The sequence below is a fragment of the Penicillium antarcticum genome (genome assembly GCF_028974205.1).
Source record: "Penicillium antarcticum strain IBT 31339 chromosome Unknown utg000008l_segment0_segment0, whole genome shotgun sequence".
NCBI lineage: Eukaryota > Fungi > Ascomycota > Eurotiomycetes > Eurotiales > Aspergillaceae > Penicillium > Penicillium antarcticum.
In genome coordinates, this window is record NW_026695306.1 from 150522 (window position 1) to 167605 (window position 17084).

The 17084-nt window shown below is 51.7% G+C and overlaps 8 protein-coding genes across 8 annotated transcripts; 4 read left to right on the plus strand and 4 right to left on the minus strand.

Annotated features, from left to right (window-relative positions):
• Nucleotides 1-106: 106 nt before the first annotated feature.
• N7508_007598 (dolichyl-diphosphooligosaccharide--protein glycosyltransferase subunit 4) lies at nucleotides 107-280 on the minus strand (the record flags this gene model as incomplete). The annotated part of the gene is made up of 1 exon (XM_058465662.1): nucleotides 107-280. The coding sequence occupies one exon, from the start codon at nucleotides 278-280 to the stop codon at nucleotides 107-109; it is 174 nt and encodes a 57-aa protein (XP_058316990.1).
• A 493-nt stretch (nucleotides 281-773) lies between these two features.
• On the plus strand, nucleotides 774-2471 carry N7508_007599 (Zn(II)2Cys6 transcription factor; the record flags this gene model as incomplete). The annotated part of the gene is made up of 1 exon (XM_058465663.1): nucleotides 774-2471. One exon carries the CDS (start codon nucleotides 774-776, stop codon nucleotides 2469-2471), a length of 1698 nt encoding a protein of 565 aa, XP_058316991.1.
• Nucleotides 2472-3067: 596 nt separating this feature from the next.
• Nucleotides 3068-3562, minus strand: N7508_007600 (uncharacterized protein; the record flags this gene model as incomplete). The annotated part of the gene is made up of 3 exons (XM_058465664.1): nucleotides 3068-3264; nucleotides 3327-3449; nucleotides 3499-3562. 3 exons carry the CDS (start codon nucleotides 3560-3562, stop codon nucleotides 3068-3070), a joined length of 384 nt encoding a protein of 127 aa, XP_058316992.1.
• A 499-nt stretch (nucleotides 3563-4061) lies between these two features.
• On the plus strand, nucleotides 4062-4695 carry N7508_007601 (uncharacterized protein; the record flags this gene model as incomplete). Its single annotated transcript, XM_058465665.1, has 3 exons — nucleotides 4062-4158; nucleotides 4208-4349; nucleotides 4404-4695. 3 exons carry the CDS (start codon nucleotides 4062-4064, stop codon nucleotides 4693-4695), a joined length of 531 nt encoding a protein of 176 aa, XP_058316993.1.
• A 598-nt stretch (nucleotides 4696-5293) lies between these two features.
• N7508_007602 (uncharacterized protein) lies at nucleotides 5294-6901 on the plus strand (the record flags this gene model as incomplete). The annotated part of the gene is made up of 1 exon (XM_058465666.1): nucleotides 5294-6901. One exon carries the CDS (start codon nucleotides 5294-5296, stop codon nucleotides 6899-6901), a length of 1608 nt encoding a protein of 535 aa, XP_058316994.1.
• A 286-nt stretch (nucleotides 6902-7187) lies between these two features.
• Nucleotides 7188-10412, minus strand: N7508_007603 (uncharacterized protein; the record flags this gene model as incomplete). Its single annotated transcript, XM_058465667.1, has 1 exon — nucleotides 7188-10412. The coding sequence occupies one exon, from the start codon at nucleotides 10410-10412 to the stop codon at nucleotides 7188-7190; it is 3225 nt and encodes a 1074-aa protein (XP_058316995.1).
• Nucleotides 10413-10923: 511 nt separating this feature from the next.
• N7508_007604 (SDR family NAD(P)-dependent oxidoreductase) lies at nucleotides 10924-12074 on the plus strand (the record flags this gene model as incomplete). The annotated part of the gene is made up of 4 exons (XM_058465668.1): nucleotides 10924-11048; nucleotides 11154-11185; nucleotides 11236-11566; nucleotides 11618-12074. The coding sequence occupies 4 exons, from the start codon at nucleotides 10924-10926 to the stop codon at nucleotides 12072-12074; spliced, it is 945 nt and encodes a 314-aa protein (XP_058316996.1).
• Nucleotides 12075-12775: 701 nt separating this feature from the next.
• N7508_007605 (DENN (AEX-3) domain protein) lies at nucleotides 12776-15571 on the minus strand (the record flags this gene model as incomplete). Its single annotated transcript, XM_058465669.1, has 2 exons — nucleotides 12776-14116; nucleotides 14171-15571. 2 exons carry the CDS (start codon nucleotides 15569-15571, stop codon nucleotides 12776-12778), a joined length of 2742 nt encoding a protein of 913 aa, XP_058316997.1.
• Between the last annotated feature and the right edge of the window lie 1513 nt (nucleotides 15572-17084).

Here is a 17084-nt window from a genome sequence, read left to right on the forward strand (position 1 = left end):
TTTAATTGTAGTGTACAATTGGCTTGTGCCTGACTCGCTGGTAACGTAAAACAAATGTAGACAATGGTATCTTGATTCTCTGTCCTCCCTTCAGCCCAATTCGTATTCATGCAGTGTCTGCGGACGCCAGCGGCGCAGAGTTCTCAGTCTTCTGGTTCACGGCATCGGTAGGCTCGTCCTCGGTGGCATTGACGTCGAGGAAGTGGTATAGAACGATCATCATCATGGCGCAGGAGCCAAGGAAGATGGCGAGGCGGTAAAGGTCGTCGTCGGAGATCATTATGAAAGAGGGATTCGCAGGGGTGCAGATAGACGGGTCAAAAAATGTCGTTGATTGCGAGACCAAATTACGGTGGCCGAGAGACAAAGGATTGAGTCGGAGAAGACACGTCGGCCAATAGTTCGGGTGACGCAACACAAGGTAGCTTGGGGATCAAGTCTCAGAAGCAAGCTAATTGCTTTTTCTCGGGTTGAAAATGGATCAATGGAGAAGCAAACGGGACTTAGAAGAGTAGAGGCAGAGTCCGAAGGAGTCAATGAGGGAGAGAGTCGGAGACGGAGAGAAGGGAAGTTGATAAGATCCGGCAAAGTGTATTGGTATGGTAAAGGGTACTTATTAGCTCGTGTATTGTAATTATGTATGGTAACACCGAAACGCCAAGTCACAAGATCCCCGCTGCGTTTGATCTCAACGGTCTCCTTCCTTCTCGTCTCTCTTCCCCTAATCTTCCTTTTCCCTTTCCCTCTCCCTTTCCCCCTTTCATGCTCCCACCATGACTGAACAGACTTCGGGGAAACCAAATGGTCCCTCACCATTAGCGTGTTTGCCGTGCCGCCACAAACATCTCAAATGTGATGGCAAGATACCCACTTGCGGTCGTTGCGAAGTCAATGGCCAGCCTTACCAGTGCGAGTACACCAAATCTCGAAGAGGCTACAAGGGTCCTTCCAAAAAGCGTCGCGCCAACCCAGATTCCCCAGAGCAGTTGCCGATGGATCCCGGCATGGTCAACCCCGTGGATTGGAAGAACATGCAGACAGGCTATGGCTATGCGCCAGCCGTCCCGTTCCCCTCGTCCAGGTCAAACAGCCCCGGCTTTTACGATCTCTCGATGTCAATGCCGCAATCTGCTCGCCCAGTCAGCGGCCCGTTAACTCCGGATTCCTCCTCATCCGTTGGTAGCAGCGATGCCTACTTGATCGATATATACTATAATTATTTCCACGCCGCACATCCAATCCTGCCACCCCATCGGTACCTTAATCGCATTTATGTTCCCGTATATTTGGAACAGGTGATGAAGTTCGTGGGCTCCCACTTCACCTCGGCGGCCTCGAGCGAGACATACCGCCAGACAGTGGTTTCAGTGGTGCGAGAGCAGGACCCCACTGTGGAAAAGGTCCAAGCACTGCTCCTGCTGGCAATTGTACTGCACTCGCGCAATGAGCGTTCTGAGGCTGGCGAGTGTCTTGCCTCCGCAGTGGACCTGGCTTTCGAAATTGGCCTGCACCAGCAAACCTTCGCGTTGATTGCCAGCAACGGTGACCCGATTCGGGCTGAGTCTCTGCGACGTACCTGGTGGGATCTGTTCGTCATTGAAGGTCTGCTGACTGCCCTTGGTGTACAAGCTGAGTTCCGGACCAATTCAGTCCCGCTCGAAGTGCCACTTCCTTGTGAAGAGCGCATCTATCAAGATTGTCTGTTTCCTCCACCATCTCCGACCATTGAGCAATTCGATCAGCGTGTATTTGCAGACGAGGAGTTACATTTCTCTTCATACTGCTACCGAATCGAAGCCATCCGGATTCTTGGTCGCGTGGTCGCGATACAGAGCATGACCGAGGGTCAGCAGGATCATGTGGAAGCTATTGATGCGCGTATTGGTAGCTGGGGCCACCACTTACCGGAGTCCAAGGAAGAGCTTTTGCGCCCGGACGGCACAGTTGATGAGATCATGTTCCAAGCGACCATGATCTTGAACGGCGCATCGATCTATCTGAACTTCCCCCGATCCGACCTTCTCTCATCTCCCGCGGTTGCCACAGCCGTCATCTGTGGTAGTTCTGGACCCATCAGTGTGCCCGCATTCTCCCATAACGAGCATGCCATGAAAGCAGCCAAGGCAGCCCGGGAATTATCTCGGCTGGCCTCATTCCGTCTACCAGTTATCAAGCACACTCCATTCTTCATCTGTGCCCTTACGCTCAGCTCCATCGTTCAATTGGCCGCTTGCTCCGTCAAGGCCGGTCAGATGCCCGACCCCAGCCGCGACCGTCTTACATTAACAATCGGCGTGTTCAAATCGCTGGCTCGTACTTGGGCCATCTCGCAGTCGATTATGAGGCAGATCAAAGCCGTTTCGCGAGATGTCATGGAGATGGGTCTTCGTCCGACAATGGCGATGGACTCGCTTTATCTGACCACGATGCTGGATAATAGTCAATTCTGGGTTGATCAGGGCCCGAGCTGAAGAAGTGAAGATATCACCCATCTCGATCTTCTGGTCTACTCTTCGTTGTCCCCAGACCTCTATTTTCACAGCTTGGTGTAGCACCCACCCAGATCATCAGTGCTGAATGTGCCTTGGGACAATTACATGCGCTCAGGTTGCTGCTGGGCTGTCCCCCGCCTGATCCCTTCCTGCAGACCCCGGTTCCCACAGCATGGGGCCCATTGGGTATAAATCTGACTCCGACGCTGACCGGGATCTTCTGAGCATGGTGCGTGGTCTGCATGCAGTGCCGCCCCATCTACTGGAGTCAGATGGCATTGGCTTCCTGGGAGCTTTCATTGGATGATCCGACATATGTGAAGAATATAAATACTAATCATGAAACTAATCATGAAAATACTCATTCAAACCCTCTTACCACAGCCAGGCTTACTATTCCAACCTATAGATTGGCTTAGCATTATAGATTTAGGGCTATACACATATCCATATGCAGTGTAGATCAAACGCCTGTTTACACCCCTGACTTACTGGCCTCGAGGACGATAGATGGCAATGATTCCACAGACGGCCATACAAATATCAAAACATCCCACGATTGGGAAACAACACTCCTATTTCTGCTGACTGAAATGACGAAGAAACTTCAACCGCACCATAGCACGTATAAGATCCTCATCAGTATTGATCGCCTTGTTCTCCGGTCCACCAGGCATAAGCGACATCAGCTCCTTCACCTCCTTCAACTCCAAGTCCAGTATCTCCTTGGTATTATATTCGGGATGTGTAATCTCACAGGAAGTTAGGACTCCTACAACAGAGAGAAATGATTAGCTCACATCCGTAAGTTCGGCGGATCTAGTGTGATCTCACGATCTAGTTTCACAAGGTGCTCGTTGGCATCCACAATTGCAGCCCATAAAGCGCAGACTTCAGCCATGTTTCCGAATGTTTCGTTACGGACCCAGCCTAGGAAACTGTTGAGGATATTTGATCCTGGATATGTTAGTCTTTGTTGGAAGCTGAATGTTGGAAGACCCTATACCTCTCTCGCCTGATGCGACTTGGAATACGGCGGGGACTTCATTTATAGCACGTTGGTAGTTCATTTTTTTTTTGACTCAAAAGAATAGAAATGCCACAGAGAAAAGAAGAGACTAGGCCTGCGAAATGGTCGAAACTGTCAACCACTACCAGCCTTTGGCTTTATGTATGCTGCACGGTAGTTTTACTCAGAAGCTAGCGTTACTGGCGCGAACATAGCGCCAGGGTTGTCTATACAAGTCTATTCCGGGAACAAAGAACTCGCAACCGAACAGGTTAAATACCCAACCCCTTCAAACATACCGTCGGTTTCGAGCCCTGGAATCCAACACGAGAACAAAGAAATCACATCCATGTGGTCGGATTACATGGGGGAACAAAGAGGACGACGAGTTCCAGTCTCGAATCAAATGAGACCAGGCTGCGCAGAAGAAAAAAGAATGGGAACTCCTAATACCAAGGCTAAGTCAATAAGTGTACCCTCGCCTACACATGGTTCATCTCGTCTTTCTTCCACGATCGGCCTACGATCATTAACTACCTTCCCCAGAGAGATCTTTTGCAATGTCTCCAATCACCGAAGAATCTCTGAACTTCGTGAACCACATGGAGAATGTCCCAGCGCCGTATCATCATGCCCAGATGGCATATAGCAGAGATGGTAGGCTCAAACCTCAATCACCATCTCCCCTGATATTGACAGCAAATAGGTCTATCCTGTGCAATGATAGCCTGGATGCTAGACATCGACACACGAGCAACAACAAAGAAGCGCGAGTTCCAACGCACATATCAAAAGCTCTGCCTACGCATCAAACACCTGGAGGGCGAGTCTACCATCCACCTTCCCAGGTATCATATCAAACCCTAACACCATATAGCAATAATGAAAAACAACAAAATAAGATGCACCTCATACACCGCCGACGAAGTCGTCCGAAACATCAATCAAGCGAGACAAAACTTCAGATCCCAAGTCGAGGCCAACTTTATGGATAATGCGCCCTTCCCAATCACGGCACCTATTGATCACGAGACCGAGCTAAATAATACGGTTCCCGATGCGCAGACTTTTGAGCGTAAACTTCATCAATTCGAGATGTTGCGGTATATGGAGAGGTTTGATTTGGAGGCTTGGAAAGACGTTGAGGCTACGCCGAGGGGGAGTAAACTTAGTATTAAGTCGAGGTCATTTTGAGTGTTTGAATGGTTTATGCTGCAAAGGCCTCATGTTTCTATGATGTTTCTATGCTTTTATATGAACGGGCGCGGGTCGAAGCAAATTGGGTGGGATTAAGTCTGATATGGAGTTTGAGAAAGCGAGACAACCGGCAGATTTTAATTCTATTGTATGTTCAATGACGTTCCATATGTACAACACACGCAGACATGCAGATATGTAGACATGCAGCTGTAAATGTGCGTTGGTTCGTCTCGAGGAGGACAGTTCGCAAGTGGAATCCGAAACGGAACTCTGCTCGGCCATCTCTCCGAATCTTCGGCTTTCCTGCGTCTTCACCTTGTCAATTCGCATATGATAATTGCGGTGGAAAAGTATCACGCACAAATCGTCTACTGCTCCGTACTTCACTTCCACTCGCATATCTCGCGTATCTCGCATTGTGATAGCCGAGTACACAAGCACCATCGGAGACGCTCCGTATAGATCGGTGGGAAACAACTACCAAGGCAGATCCTGTACTTTCGCCCTGTGAAGCTGTAAATTAAGACGCTTCGCTATCGTACAGATTCGTGCCTTATACTTCGCATCCCATGTCCACGATATCAATATCACTATGGAGTCAGCGACGCAAGTCAGCATGGCCGACAAGCCAGCCAGCTTAGCTGTCAACCTTGTCTCCATGCCAGACGACCTCTTGACTGGGACAAATACTCCGGGGTCAATCATGCCAGGGACACATTCTCCAGGAACAAGCACTCCGTCCAACCTGGTAACCTGGGATGGACCAAACGACCCCGGAAATCCCCAGAACTGGCCGCGGTCAACAAAACTCCTCAGATCTGCAGCACCACTAGCGGTGATCTTCTCAATAGCCTTCACATCCAGCATATTCGGTTCCTCATCAAGCATCACAGCAAAGGAATATGGCGTATCAGAAGAAGTAATGAGCCTGGGCGTAGCCCTCTTCGTCGCAGGCTTCGCCGTCGGCCCACTCATCTTCGCACCCATGGCAGAAGTAGTAGGCAACGCACCCCCAATGGCCATCGCCCTAGCCGGCTGCGCCATCTTCCAAATCCCACTCGCGCTAGCCAAAGGTGTAGCCACAATCCTCGTCAGTCGCTTCCTAGCAGGAACCTTCGGCGCCGGGGGGTTAGCAGTGGGATCAGGCATCCTGGCCGACATCTACGGTCCGATCACACGAGGCGTGGCAGTCGGCATGTCCGCAACGATCATGAATCTGGGCAGCATAATCGGGCCAATCGTAGGCGCACACATAGTCGACCGATACGGCTGGCGCTGGACAGCATGGACAACACTCATCCTCTGCTGCGCAGTCGGCATACTATGCATACTCCTCCTCCGCGAATCATCCCACAACCGCATTCTCATGCGTCGCGCTGCCCGTCTGCGCCGCGAAACAGGAAATGAGAAACTGCGCGCACAGGCTGAGATGGCATCTCTAGACCCGAAAGTCTTGCTGCGGAAGTACTGCACGAAACCAGTGAAGATGTTCATCCAGGAACCGATTCTGATCGTCATGACTACCTACCTGACACTGGTATACGGCTCCTTATATCTATCCTACCAGCTCTTCCCACGCCAATTTCAAAGCCGAGGGTGGAGCAAGCCGGCTGCCACGCTTCCATTTATAGCCGTTGGTCTGGGCGTATTGACAGCGCTGGGACTGTTCTCGACGTTCACGATGACAGTGTATAAGCGGCGGTGGATGGCTGCACATAAAAGCAAAAGTTCGGGAGAATCTCAATCTGGCACATCTGTTCGTATTGCTCCCGAGGGTCGATTGCCGCCTATGGTATTTGGTGCTGTCTTGCTGCCGCCGGCTTTGTTGTGGTTTGGGTGGACGGGGAATACGCATTGGATTGCGCAGGTGATTGCATGTTATGCGATTGGCCTGGCGTTGCAGATTATCTTCATCAGTGGTATTGTGTACATTGTAGATGTGTACCTGCTCAATACTGTGTCTGCCATTAGCATTCATGTCATGGTGCGGAGTCTGGTGTCGGCTACGTTTCCACTGTTCGAGGGACCGATTTATGAGACATTGCATATAAACTGGTCGGCGACGCTGTTGGCTGGGTTGTCGGCTATTATCATGGTGTCTCCGATATTGTTGATCATTTTTGGATCTCGCATTCGAAGTTGGAGTCGGTTTTCTGTTGGGGGGGGGGGGGGGGGGGGGGATATAGAACATAAACCTTAGAACTTAGATGGGAACATAAAAGCAAGGTTCATTCGAAGAAGTCTAATGTGCTGCCTCCCAAGCGTAAGATCCAGGGGGTATCTTGAATGCGGTGATGTATGAGACGGGCAAAGGGGATATCGCAGGCTATGTCAACATGTGTTAAAGAGAGAATATGAGCGCCAAATAATGAAAGAGAAAGCCAAAACTCCTTGCCTTATGCTCGTATCGGCATCGTCAATATCTAGAAGAAATGAAGAAAAAGATCATGAGACCCTCAAATAAGAAAGAAATGGACCAAGAAATTCTAGTTGCTATGACCACTGCTCATTTCCCGCATTTCCTGCAGGGCAACAGCTCGGCGCGCAACCACGTCTTCTCGACGGACCACGTTGCGCAGTGCTTCGCTGGCTTGGATCAGGCCATCAATGCTGATCGCGTGGTTGGTCATCTGGTGGTTGATATATGTGTATAGCGCAGCGGGCGTCGAGCAAGTCGTCAACAATTGCTGCTCGTTGAGTTTAAGGAGAGCGAGTGCAACTTGGAAAAGGAATGTGCTTCCACCTCCGCTGCCAGAAGCGTCTTCGGTCACCTGGGGGGTCTTGTCATTGCTTTCCTTCGTATTGGCAGTGGGACCAGGGCCGTTGACAGCGCTGGTCACATTGAGACATAGGACAACGTCCCATACGCGATACAGCGCCTCTGCGGAGAGACAGTCTGTGAAGACTGAGAGGAACCATTGGAAGGTGAGCGCCTCTAGTTCGATGCCCAGTTCTTCCAGATGAGCTGAAAGTCTGGGAAGTAGCTCCGAGATGTACTGTCGCAAGACAACTTGATCAGCTCGTGAGGCCAGCAATCCATGATCATAGTAGTGCTGGGGTAGAATAATTTCGATCATCGAAGTCAGAATCCAGAATGCATCTTCAGCAGTCGGCATGATGAGCAGCAGAGATCCGGCTATAAGGTTCATGCCTTGACAGTAGCCGACTTCAGGGTTACGACGTGAGTACGCAAGCAACACCTCTTTGAGTTTGCCAACACCAGGACCCTTGCGGAAAAAGACATTGTCGGTAAGAGTGCGACGGATATCCATGTCAATCTGTGATATAACAGACGGGTCAGGCTCTGACCCACCAACATCATGGACAAGGTCATCATAGTACCCGGGGATTCGCATGGCAGAAGCGCCGCTGCATTCTGACCAAGTTTTGGCGCGAAGGGCGACTGGGATACCGCCGAGTACGAGCAGCCGGAATTCGCGCCACTTTGCTCGACCAACCTTGCCCTTGTTGCCCAGGCCGGCAATTCCCACAACCTCGCCATCTGCAAGCGAGGCCTCGGGAGTATCAACGGCAGCTACAGAACGTTCAGGTGCGGCTGCTGCTGCTGCCTCGCCTTCTTTTCGGCGTTCTGCGCGCACCTTGCGGAGGAATTCGTTCCACCGCACGGTTCGGTCGCGCTGCAGCGTATCATGGAGCTCTGTCAGTTGTTCTAACAATAGCTTCACTGGCTCAGTCTCCGAAATTGAGATCTTGGCAGCCATGTCATTTGCTTGATCAGATGATAGACCCGCGAACTCGGGGCTGTCAGCTGTGATGGCCGAGGTAGAAGCCGATGGCTGTCCGACAGAGCCAACAGATAAGGACCCATCTTTGTCAACAGAGACAGATGAGCTGTGGGGGCGATTTTCTCCGGCGGTGGTCAAGGAAATAATTGGACCGGCGGAGGGCGTATGGGAAAGAAGTTCTGTTGGGCGGGATGGAATCCTCAAGTAGTCCTGCCAACGGCGGATGGAAATCGCTCCACTCTCAGGATCGTCTGGTGAAGTGGGAGAAGAGGGTGTTGTTTCAGGGGCTCTCTGCGTGAGGCTTCGGACATCAGGATCATCTTCTGGATCCGACACATCAGTCCGTAGGGTACCAAGAGTCTCGCCAATACTCAAGCGATGACCACTACTCTTGGATGTGTTGGCTTCCCTTTGACGCTTCTTCCGACGTTGATCATAGATGAACCCAAAGCGGTCTGTAAGAAATTCACCTGACTGAGAGTTGTTGTAAACAGGCGTGAGTGTGGGAGGCTTTGACTCCATGGGCAGGATGGCATCCATCTCAACGGGTCCAAGGTTTGTAGAGCTTCGGTCTGTGGTCTCAGATGCTACACCTTGCGAGATGCTGCCTGCTGGATTTCGTCGCGAGGCAGGAGGGCCCATTTTTCCTTGGACACTAACTCCACTGGCAGAGCGAGCTGAAGGCACACTGACATTGCTATTGATTCTTTTCAATGCAGCCACTGCCGACATCCCGCCTTTGCCCGAAAGAGTAGACGGAGCGCTTCGGTCCCCGCCTGGAACTTTAGACATTGGTTTGGTTTGATTGGCCTCCGAATCACTTGCATCCTTGCTTGCCTGAGAATTCCCAGCAAATAACTTGACAGTCCACGAGCCGATTGACCGCGAGGATTGGCGCGAGTGCGTGCTTGCATCGTCGCCGGTCACTGACGGGCTAGCAATCCGCTTTGCTGGTCCACCAACCCGTGTTAAAGCATCGGGTGGCTGGAAAAGCTGCTCATCAAGAGCTTTGCGCCGCGAGGGATTGCTGGGCACTCGAAGGCGCTCAGTCTCTTCATCCTCATGCTCCCCAACATCGCTCATGATGCTGCTGGCACGACTCGTTTTGCGACTGGTGTTGGTCGAGCCAAAGATGTACTCTTGCCAGCCGCGAATTGAGCTCTGACGCTTCCGGGTGGTGTCGTTGCCGTCAATCCCACGGCCATCAGCCTCCGCTCGCTGAGCCCGGATTGTAGCTTGAAGATCAGACCGAGCTTCTGATTTGTCAAAGGGCCGCGAGCCCACAGTGTCCTGCATGGCTTGAGACATCAGCCCATTCAACCCGGAGGAGGCCTGGCCAGCATGATCACTACTGTGAGTGCTTTCCCCATCCGATATACGATCTCCAGGTGAATTTTCCAGCTGATACAATCGGCGCTCAATATCCTGGTTGCTGACAGAGACCTCCCGGAGCATTCTCTTCAGCTCTCGCTCCCTTGCATCAGCGCGTTGGCGGAGAGCCGAGATCTCAGCATCCCGCTGAGCCAGGTCGCGCGCGAACTGTCTCACCATCTTCACAGCGCCTGTACTAGCAACAAGACGCTCAATATGCGCATCATCGGCCAAATGCAAGGCTCCTGGGATATCCTGAGTCAGGACGGAGTCGGCGAATAGGGCAGATCGACCCGACTTGTGAGAGGCTCCAGTTGTTAGCTTCGCCAATGTTGCTTTCCGTCCCCGACCACTCCCATTGGCCTCCTCGCCATCTTCGCCAGATAACAAAGTATTTGTCAAACCACGGGTGAGGGTAGTGGCTTTATCGGGTGGTGAAAGGGAAGGAAATGAGGTCAGATCCGTGGTTGTGTTCGAGGAGCCGGAGTGGCGTTTCTGGGCTTTGGCACGAACCATCTTAGCATTTCGACTCCTGCTTGAGGCGCTGGAGGCTTGCGATGACGACCGCCGCTGGGGCTGGTCGGACTCTGCCATGACTCAACGACCGGGCAATGGCGTGGACGGAGAAATCGTCGGGTAATGACTTCATGAAGGCTTTCCGCAGGTTTGTTCAAGGGTGGATTAAAGGCGTTCGAGCTAAAATAGATAGTCGACTAGCTGCTGACAGTTTGGCACTTCCCTGTCGCGCGTCCTTGGCGATCCCTTGAAACCGGTGGATCGGTGGAATGAAGGGAGATCGACGCGATTTGAAAGGAGAAGAAATGTCAACCCTGCAAGCCCTGAAATCCAAGGTGGCCAAAGGTGCACAAAGAGTTGCTATTTTTGCTTTCTTTGAAACACACAAAGCTGTTGATGGCCTGGGCACATGACGTTACTGGTCATGTGACTGTGTTGGTCCACGTGACTGTCTGCCTCGGCTCTCCGCATAGCCGACGCAGTGGGGAAGCTGAGCTCGTATAAGTTACAGCTAGCTGCTATACTTGCATGTAATTGATTTAGTTTCTATTCTCTGTTCCATTGTCTTCGATATTGCAAAATAAATATCATGTCTGCAGCAGCAAAGCAACGTCTCCAAGCCCTCAGCAAGCAACTTGTCGAGGGCATCCCCTTCGAGGGTACATTTGAGGACATTCCCAGGATTCGCCATATTGCTGGAGATTCAGCTGGACCGTAAGTAGCTTGGGTTCATGGTCAATATATGTATTAGCTAGTCTGCGCATGAACTTTTTCAATTCGTCATTCTATCTCAGTTATAACTAACATTGATACTTGCAGCCGAACACAGGACAAGGTTGTCATCGTGACCGGTGGGTTTCATTAGTGTCATTCTAAGGTATATTGACTAATAAAAATATAGGTGCCAACTCACCCAACGGTATTGGCCGCGCCAGCGCACACCAATTCGCCAACAATGGCGCCAAAGCAGTCTACCTCTGTGATTACAGCGACACCCACCTGGCAACTCACAAGCGCGAGATGGAGTCCCTCTACCCGAATGTTGACGTCCACGTACGGTCATTTGATGCCGCAGACGAAAAGGCCTTGACAGCAGTCATCGACGAAGCGGTAGCCAGATACGGCCGACTGGACATCTTCTTTGCCAATGCAGGCATCGTCGGCCAACCGAAGCTCTTCACCGATATCGACGGCGACAACTTTATGAGAACCATGAGAACAAATGCACTCGGGTATGCTTACCCCATTTTGTTACGAAAACAAATTAAACTAACTTCCACCAGCGTCTTCCTAGCAGCCAAACACGCAGCCCCAGCAATGAAAGTAACATCCGCAACAAAACCCTACCCAAGCGGCTCAATCATCGGAACAGCATCCGTAGCAGGCCTCCGCTCAAATGCCGGCTCAACAGACTACTCGGCCTCAAAAGCAGCAGTAGTCTCAATCGCCCAAACAGTCTCGTACCAACTCGCGGGAACGGGCATCCGCATTAACGCCATCTGCCCGGGCTTGATCGAGACAGGCATGACACAGACTGTATTTGACCGAGCGCGGGAACGCGGCACTGAGCGGAAGATTGGACAGTTGAATCCCATGCAGCGGGGTGCTGTTGCTGATGAGGTTGCTCGTGTTGCACTGTTCCTTGGGTCTGATGAGGCTTCTTATGTTAATGGGCAGGCTTGGGCAGTTTGTGGTGGGCTGAGTGCTGGACATCCTGTTGTTCCTGGAAAGCTTGCATAAGTACTTCATAGCATAGGCACAGCGGAGCAATATACATGATATCGGAAGATACATTTTCTGAGTGGAAGACCTAGTATAGCTGAAGAATGTAAAGAAAGTCAATTCACAGAATCCATTTTCGAGTAACAGGGAACTATATAACCCTGAGCAACTATGAGATCAGTCCAGATCAAGGACTGTAGACAAGGAGAAAGTGCATGACAGACACAAAAAGGAAATCTCATCCGCGACAGTATGCGGACGGCGAGTGCAGAGTGGGTGGCTCTCTCGACAACACGAGAATGAGCGAGTAAAAACAATAAAAAATAAGAAAATCAAGCCGATCCATCCCAGACGGCACGACGATAAATAATAGACAGTAGAATCCCGGGTAAAAAAGCCATGGTAAAGACAAAAATGACCAGAATTATGGGACAAGAAGACAGAGAGATGGTCGGAGGATATAAGGGAGTATCAAAAGAAATCGACACGACGAAGCGAAGCAGTAAAAAAAGAAAGAAATAGAGAAGAGCTACGCCAGACAACCAGAGCGCAAGTGCGTATTCAAGATACAGCACAGTGAAGGAGTAAAAAAGGGAATGGGCCACGCCAGGCAGAAGAAACAGGGAATGGACAGAGGGGAGAAAAGAAAACCAAAACAAACAAGGTCGTCTCAGTCAAGCCGTTGCATCATCTAAGCTTATATAGATAGCTGATGGAACCTAGGAGATGACCCGAGCGGTGTTTGGTCGCATGAGGTCCTCGCTAGCCTGCTTGGACAGAGTGCCAGGCTCGGTCTGCTGGTCATCGACATTCTCCATCTCGTGGGCATGTTCGTCGTCATCCTCGACGATACGAGTAGGGATGTCGCCCGGTCCGTACTGCTGACTTGAGCGCTCGGGGAAAGTCGAGCTGCTCACCATGGACATAGAGGTGCTGGAGCGGTTGTGGACCAGATCCGGGGTCGGGGGGATACTGGAGTGACGGTTATCCGGGTGGAGGGAGTTGTTGTCGATGTCGCTCATTTCGCTGGCGGCACGGGTGGAGCGGCCCTCCTGGGTGTCGTAGTCGGAGCCAAGACGGTCGGAGGACTGGAGCTTACCCTCCTCGTCATCTTCGGCGTCCTGGGCGAGGTGGAGACCCTCGACGGCGGCGGCACACTGGTCGCTGATGCTGCGGATGATGTCCGCGATAGCATCGGTCTTGTCGCGTAGGTAGCGGTCTGCGACATCTGTAATGCTCAAACGAGCAAGGGTCTTGTGGTCCTTGCCGAGGTTCAGCAAATGCTGCTCTAGAGCAGGGTTCATGTCATTTACCAGAGATTTTTGACCATTGACCTCCTCTGTCTTGACGGGCTCCTTGGGCTTGGGAGTCTCTGCCTTGCGCTCCTCAGGAGCGTCTTCGTAACCCTGCTCGACCATTTCAGTAATCTCTGATGTGCTGCTGATGGAGCGTACGATGTGCTCCATGTGGTGGCTCTGGCCGTTGATGAGGCTGCGCAGGTGAAGAACCACGCGCTGGGCGTCCTCGCGCTCACGGGAGAGAGTTGAGTTAGTGTGAGTGAGGGCGGAGATCTCCTTCTGGTTGCGCTTGCGCTCACGCTCGAGCTCTTCGGCAATCTCCTGCTGGAGAACGAGGGCCTCGAGGGCGTCGTCACGCTGCTTCTCAGTACCAGACAGACGAAGAGTGAGACGAGCCACATCGTCTTTCTGTTGGTCAATGAGACCAGTGAGGCGACGGTTCTCACGCTTGTGGTTCTCGATCTTGACCTTGAGCTCCGTGGTCTCCTTGGTGAGCTGCTCAGCAAAGGCCTGGAACTTGAGGAACTGCTGCTTCCAGGTCTCGAGCTCCTCGACAAGGAAGTTGTTGCGCTTGGTAACCTTGCTAAGCTCGGTGTCCATTCTTCCCTTGAGATTGATAAAGTCTTGCCAGGCCTCCATGGCGTCCCGGGAATATTGGTTGCGCTCGCGGACAATCTCGTTGAGGTGACGCATCGAGACCTTGGTCATCAAGGGCTTCTTTACGGAGCCACCGAAGATGGCCTTCATACCGGTGTTGCGACCCTATAAGGAGTTAGTTTAAACTGCAGTTAGTTCAACATTCAAGAGCAAACATACCAGCTTCTCACACACATGGTCCATGACACTCATGACGGCATCCTGGTTCCACCATTGGGGCTCCTGGATGCTCTCGACCTCGCCGCGCATGACGATAATCTGACCAGCGGGGATGAGCTTACCCCCAGCGTAGGCAGTGCGCAGGTGAGTAGGCACGCCGGAAGGCGAGACATCACCGTTCAAGGATTGAGTCATGCGGTTGATGAACTTGGTGCGCTGACCCTGGTTCAGCACATTGGGCGGGCTGGAGGTCAGAACGAAGTTACGGTCGAGATCGACAACGAGGGCGTCAGATGGAGCGTTGAACAGAGTACGGCACTCGGCGGTGACACCCAAAATGTAAGGACCGGGCTCCTGGACAAGCTCCTTGACGTGACGAGCGTGCACAACGGGCACGTACAGGCCGCTCCACTCGTAGACACGAACACAGTAGCGAATGGTTTCGGCAGCCACGGTCAGCATCGCAGGGTAGTGAGAGACGAAGATTATACGGCGAGTAGGGGAGACAGCAGCCTCAATGACTCCTACGATGTTGGGGATCGACAGACAGGTGAACAGGGGCCACATGGAGAAGTTCTGGAATCCAGTCGGCGAAGAGGGGAATTGGTAGCAAAGAGCGTAGTCCTTCATATCGATGCGAACCAAGTCGTTGAGACGCGGGGCCGGGAAGCTGAGAATACGCGAGACCTCCTCGGCGTGGAACAGGTTTGTGGCCTTGTTCCAGTGAATCCACATACCGCGGAGGTAATCACCCAGTAGGTCGTACAGGGGGTAGCGAGAGAGGAAACTCAAGCAGTAAGGAATCCAGTAAGTCTCATCGGGGTTGTCGTAGAAGTCCGGCTCCGTCTTCTTGCGCAGCTCGCGAATAGTCTCCGCGCGCTTCTCGTCCGCACGGGACCAGACGCGCAGCGCGATACCGTACAAAGTGTGAGAAGAGTCCTGCTGCAGCACGAACGCGTGGTGTGCACAGTGAGGCTGGCTCTTACCAGTGCAGATCTCCACGTCGTGAGGGAAACATGCCCGCATGGCCGAGTGCAGGGCTCGGGCAATCTCATTGTCCTGCTCTAGTCGGGGGCTGCTTCCCAGAATCTCGGGCAGCCAGAATTGACCGACAGCTCCCTTCATATGGCCAATCTTACCCTGTTCTGGGGCTGGGGCCTTGACCCATTGTGAGGGTTCGCGCCCGACACCGCAGACCATATAGGCATGGGTGAGTGTTTTCGGTGTTCGCTGGGCGGGCTTGATGTTGAGAGTAGACGGAATGGGTTGAGTGATGCGAGAGTGCAGCGACGACGTGCGGCTGGGAACGACCAGCGAATTTTCCCCTTCACCGCGTGTCGAAGGCCTATCCCGGGTGGAAGGCCGGACAAAAGAGCCATGGTCGCGCATTGAGTGGCCCATTGTGTGTGTTTATATGGGGGTATATGGGTATATGGGGGGATTGGAGGAGACTCCTAAGAGTCGAAAGCACTGCTCGAGTGCAATTTAAAGGAAGGATTTACCCAGAAAGAGAGGCAATAGTTAAGAGAGTGTAGAGATAGGAATCCGACGTGTGAAAGGCAAAGAGGAGGTTTAGGGGGTTAGGAGTGCGCTAAATCCAAAGGGGGAGAACTGCCTCCACTTTAATTTCTTCTTTTTCTTTACTTTACTTGTACTGTACATGAACTCGGACTATTTTTCTATTTTGCTGCAGGGTTCTATCCCTCTGTTCTGCTACTGTGTCAGTGCATCTACGTGATAGATGCCCGTGCAGTTCACCAGTTCACCGTTAGCCGTTGACCGCTGGTTGTTTCGTCCCCATGTTCTTCCTCACATCTGATATGTCCATTTTTATGTTTTCTACTGGTGTTTCACCTGAACTCTTTCTTTGTTTCCTATTTCCTGATAATAGCATTCATTCGGACAAATATCCAAGCCTCCAAGTCCAAGTCTGGACCTTCTGCAGTACAACATAATGCAGGTTCAACCTACATGTATAGTGTTTCACTGCGAGCTGCTAGGAGCCTCTACGCGTACCACCCCCAACTGACAAATACTACTGGGTCAGGATCGAGGCGTGCAGTGCCGATCGCAAGATTTCATTTGGAAACCGATCATATCCCGTCCCGTCCAGGTGTTGTTATTGGTGTCTGCCACAGTCTCCCAGCCCCCACTGCAAGAGATTTGTGTTCGATCTTATGCAGTGTCTGCTTACCCCTGAATTGCTAAATTGCTGGAATGTATCATGAAACAAGCAGTACAGTAGCATTCTGTCTATGTCCAGGCCCAGTGTCATGTCAACTTCGTTCCAGGGCTTTTTCTTCCCGTGACTCCACTGCTGTCAACCCGTCAAACCTACCATACTTAGTCTCGCCTAAATACACTGCTGAACACGAACGGTCCAGATACGATACTTAATCCGACACTATTTCGGTGTCTCCGATAGTTCTCCTCCGTGCTGAGACCTTTAATATACATAAGGGATAAAATTGAATTCTATTAATGATTATTATCCAACAACGTATTACCCCTTAACTATCACCTCCATAGTATATTAAGGAAGCATGAACTTCCGTTCCGAACACCCCATTGAACTCAACAGGAAGATGAAGCTGTCGATCGTTCGGTCCACCCGTCCAGTGTTTCGCCTGAGTGGAGAAGAATCCACTGGCTGGACAGGGGTACCCGGTACCTTGGTCTCTGCCCTGACTGTCGCGTGGGCCGAAGTACCCGGTACAAGCCGGTTGGTTTTTGTCGGAGCTATTTGGCTGCTGTGGAGGTGTTCGGCAGTGATGTTCATGTCTATCCGAATTTTGGAGGTAATACAGGCTACGTTTCTGGTGAAGTTCGATTTTTTGTTCCATGATTCATGCTTGTATAACACTGTAATGTACAGTAGTCGTGAATATATATCCCTCCGTAACGAATGCAGTCT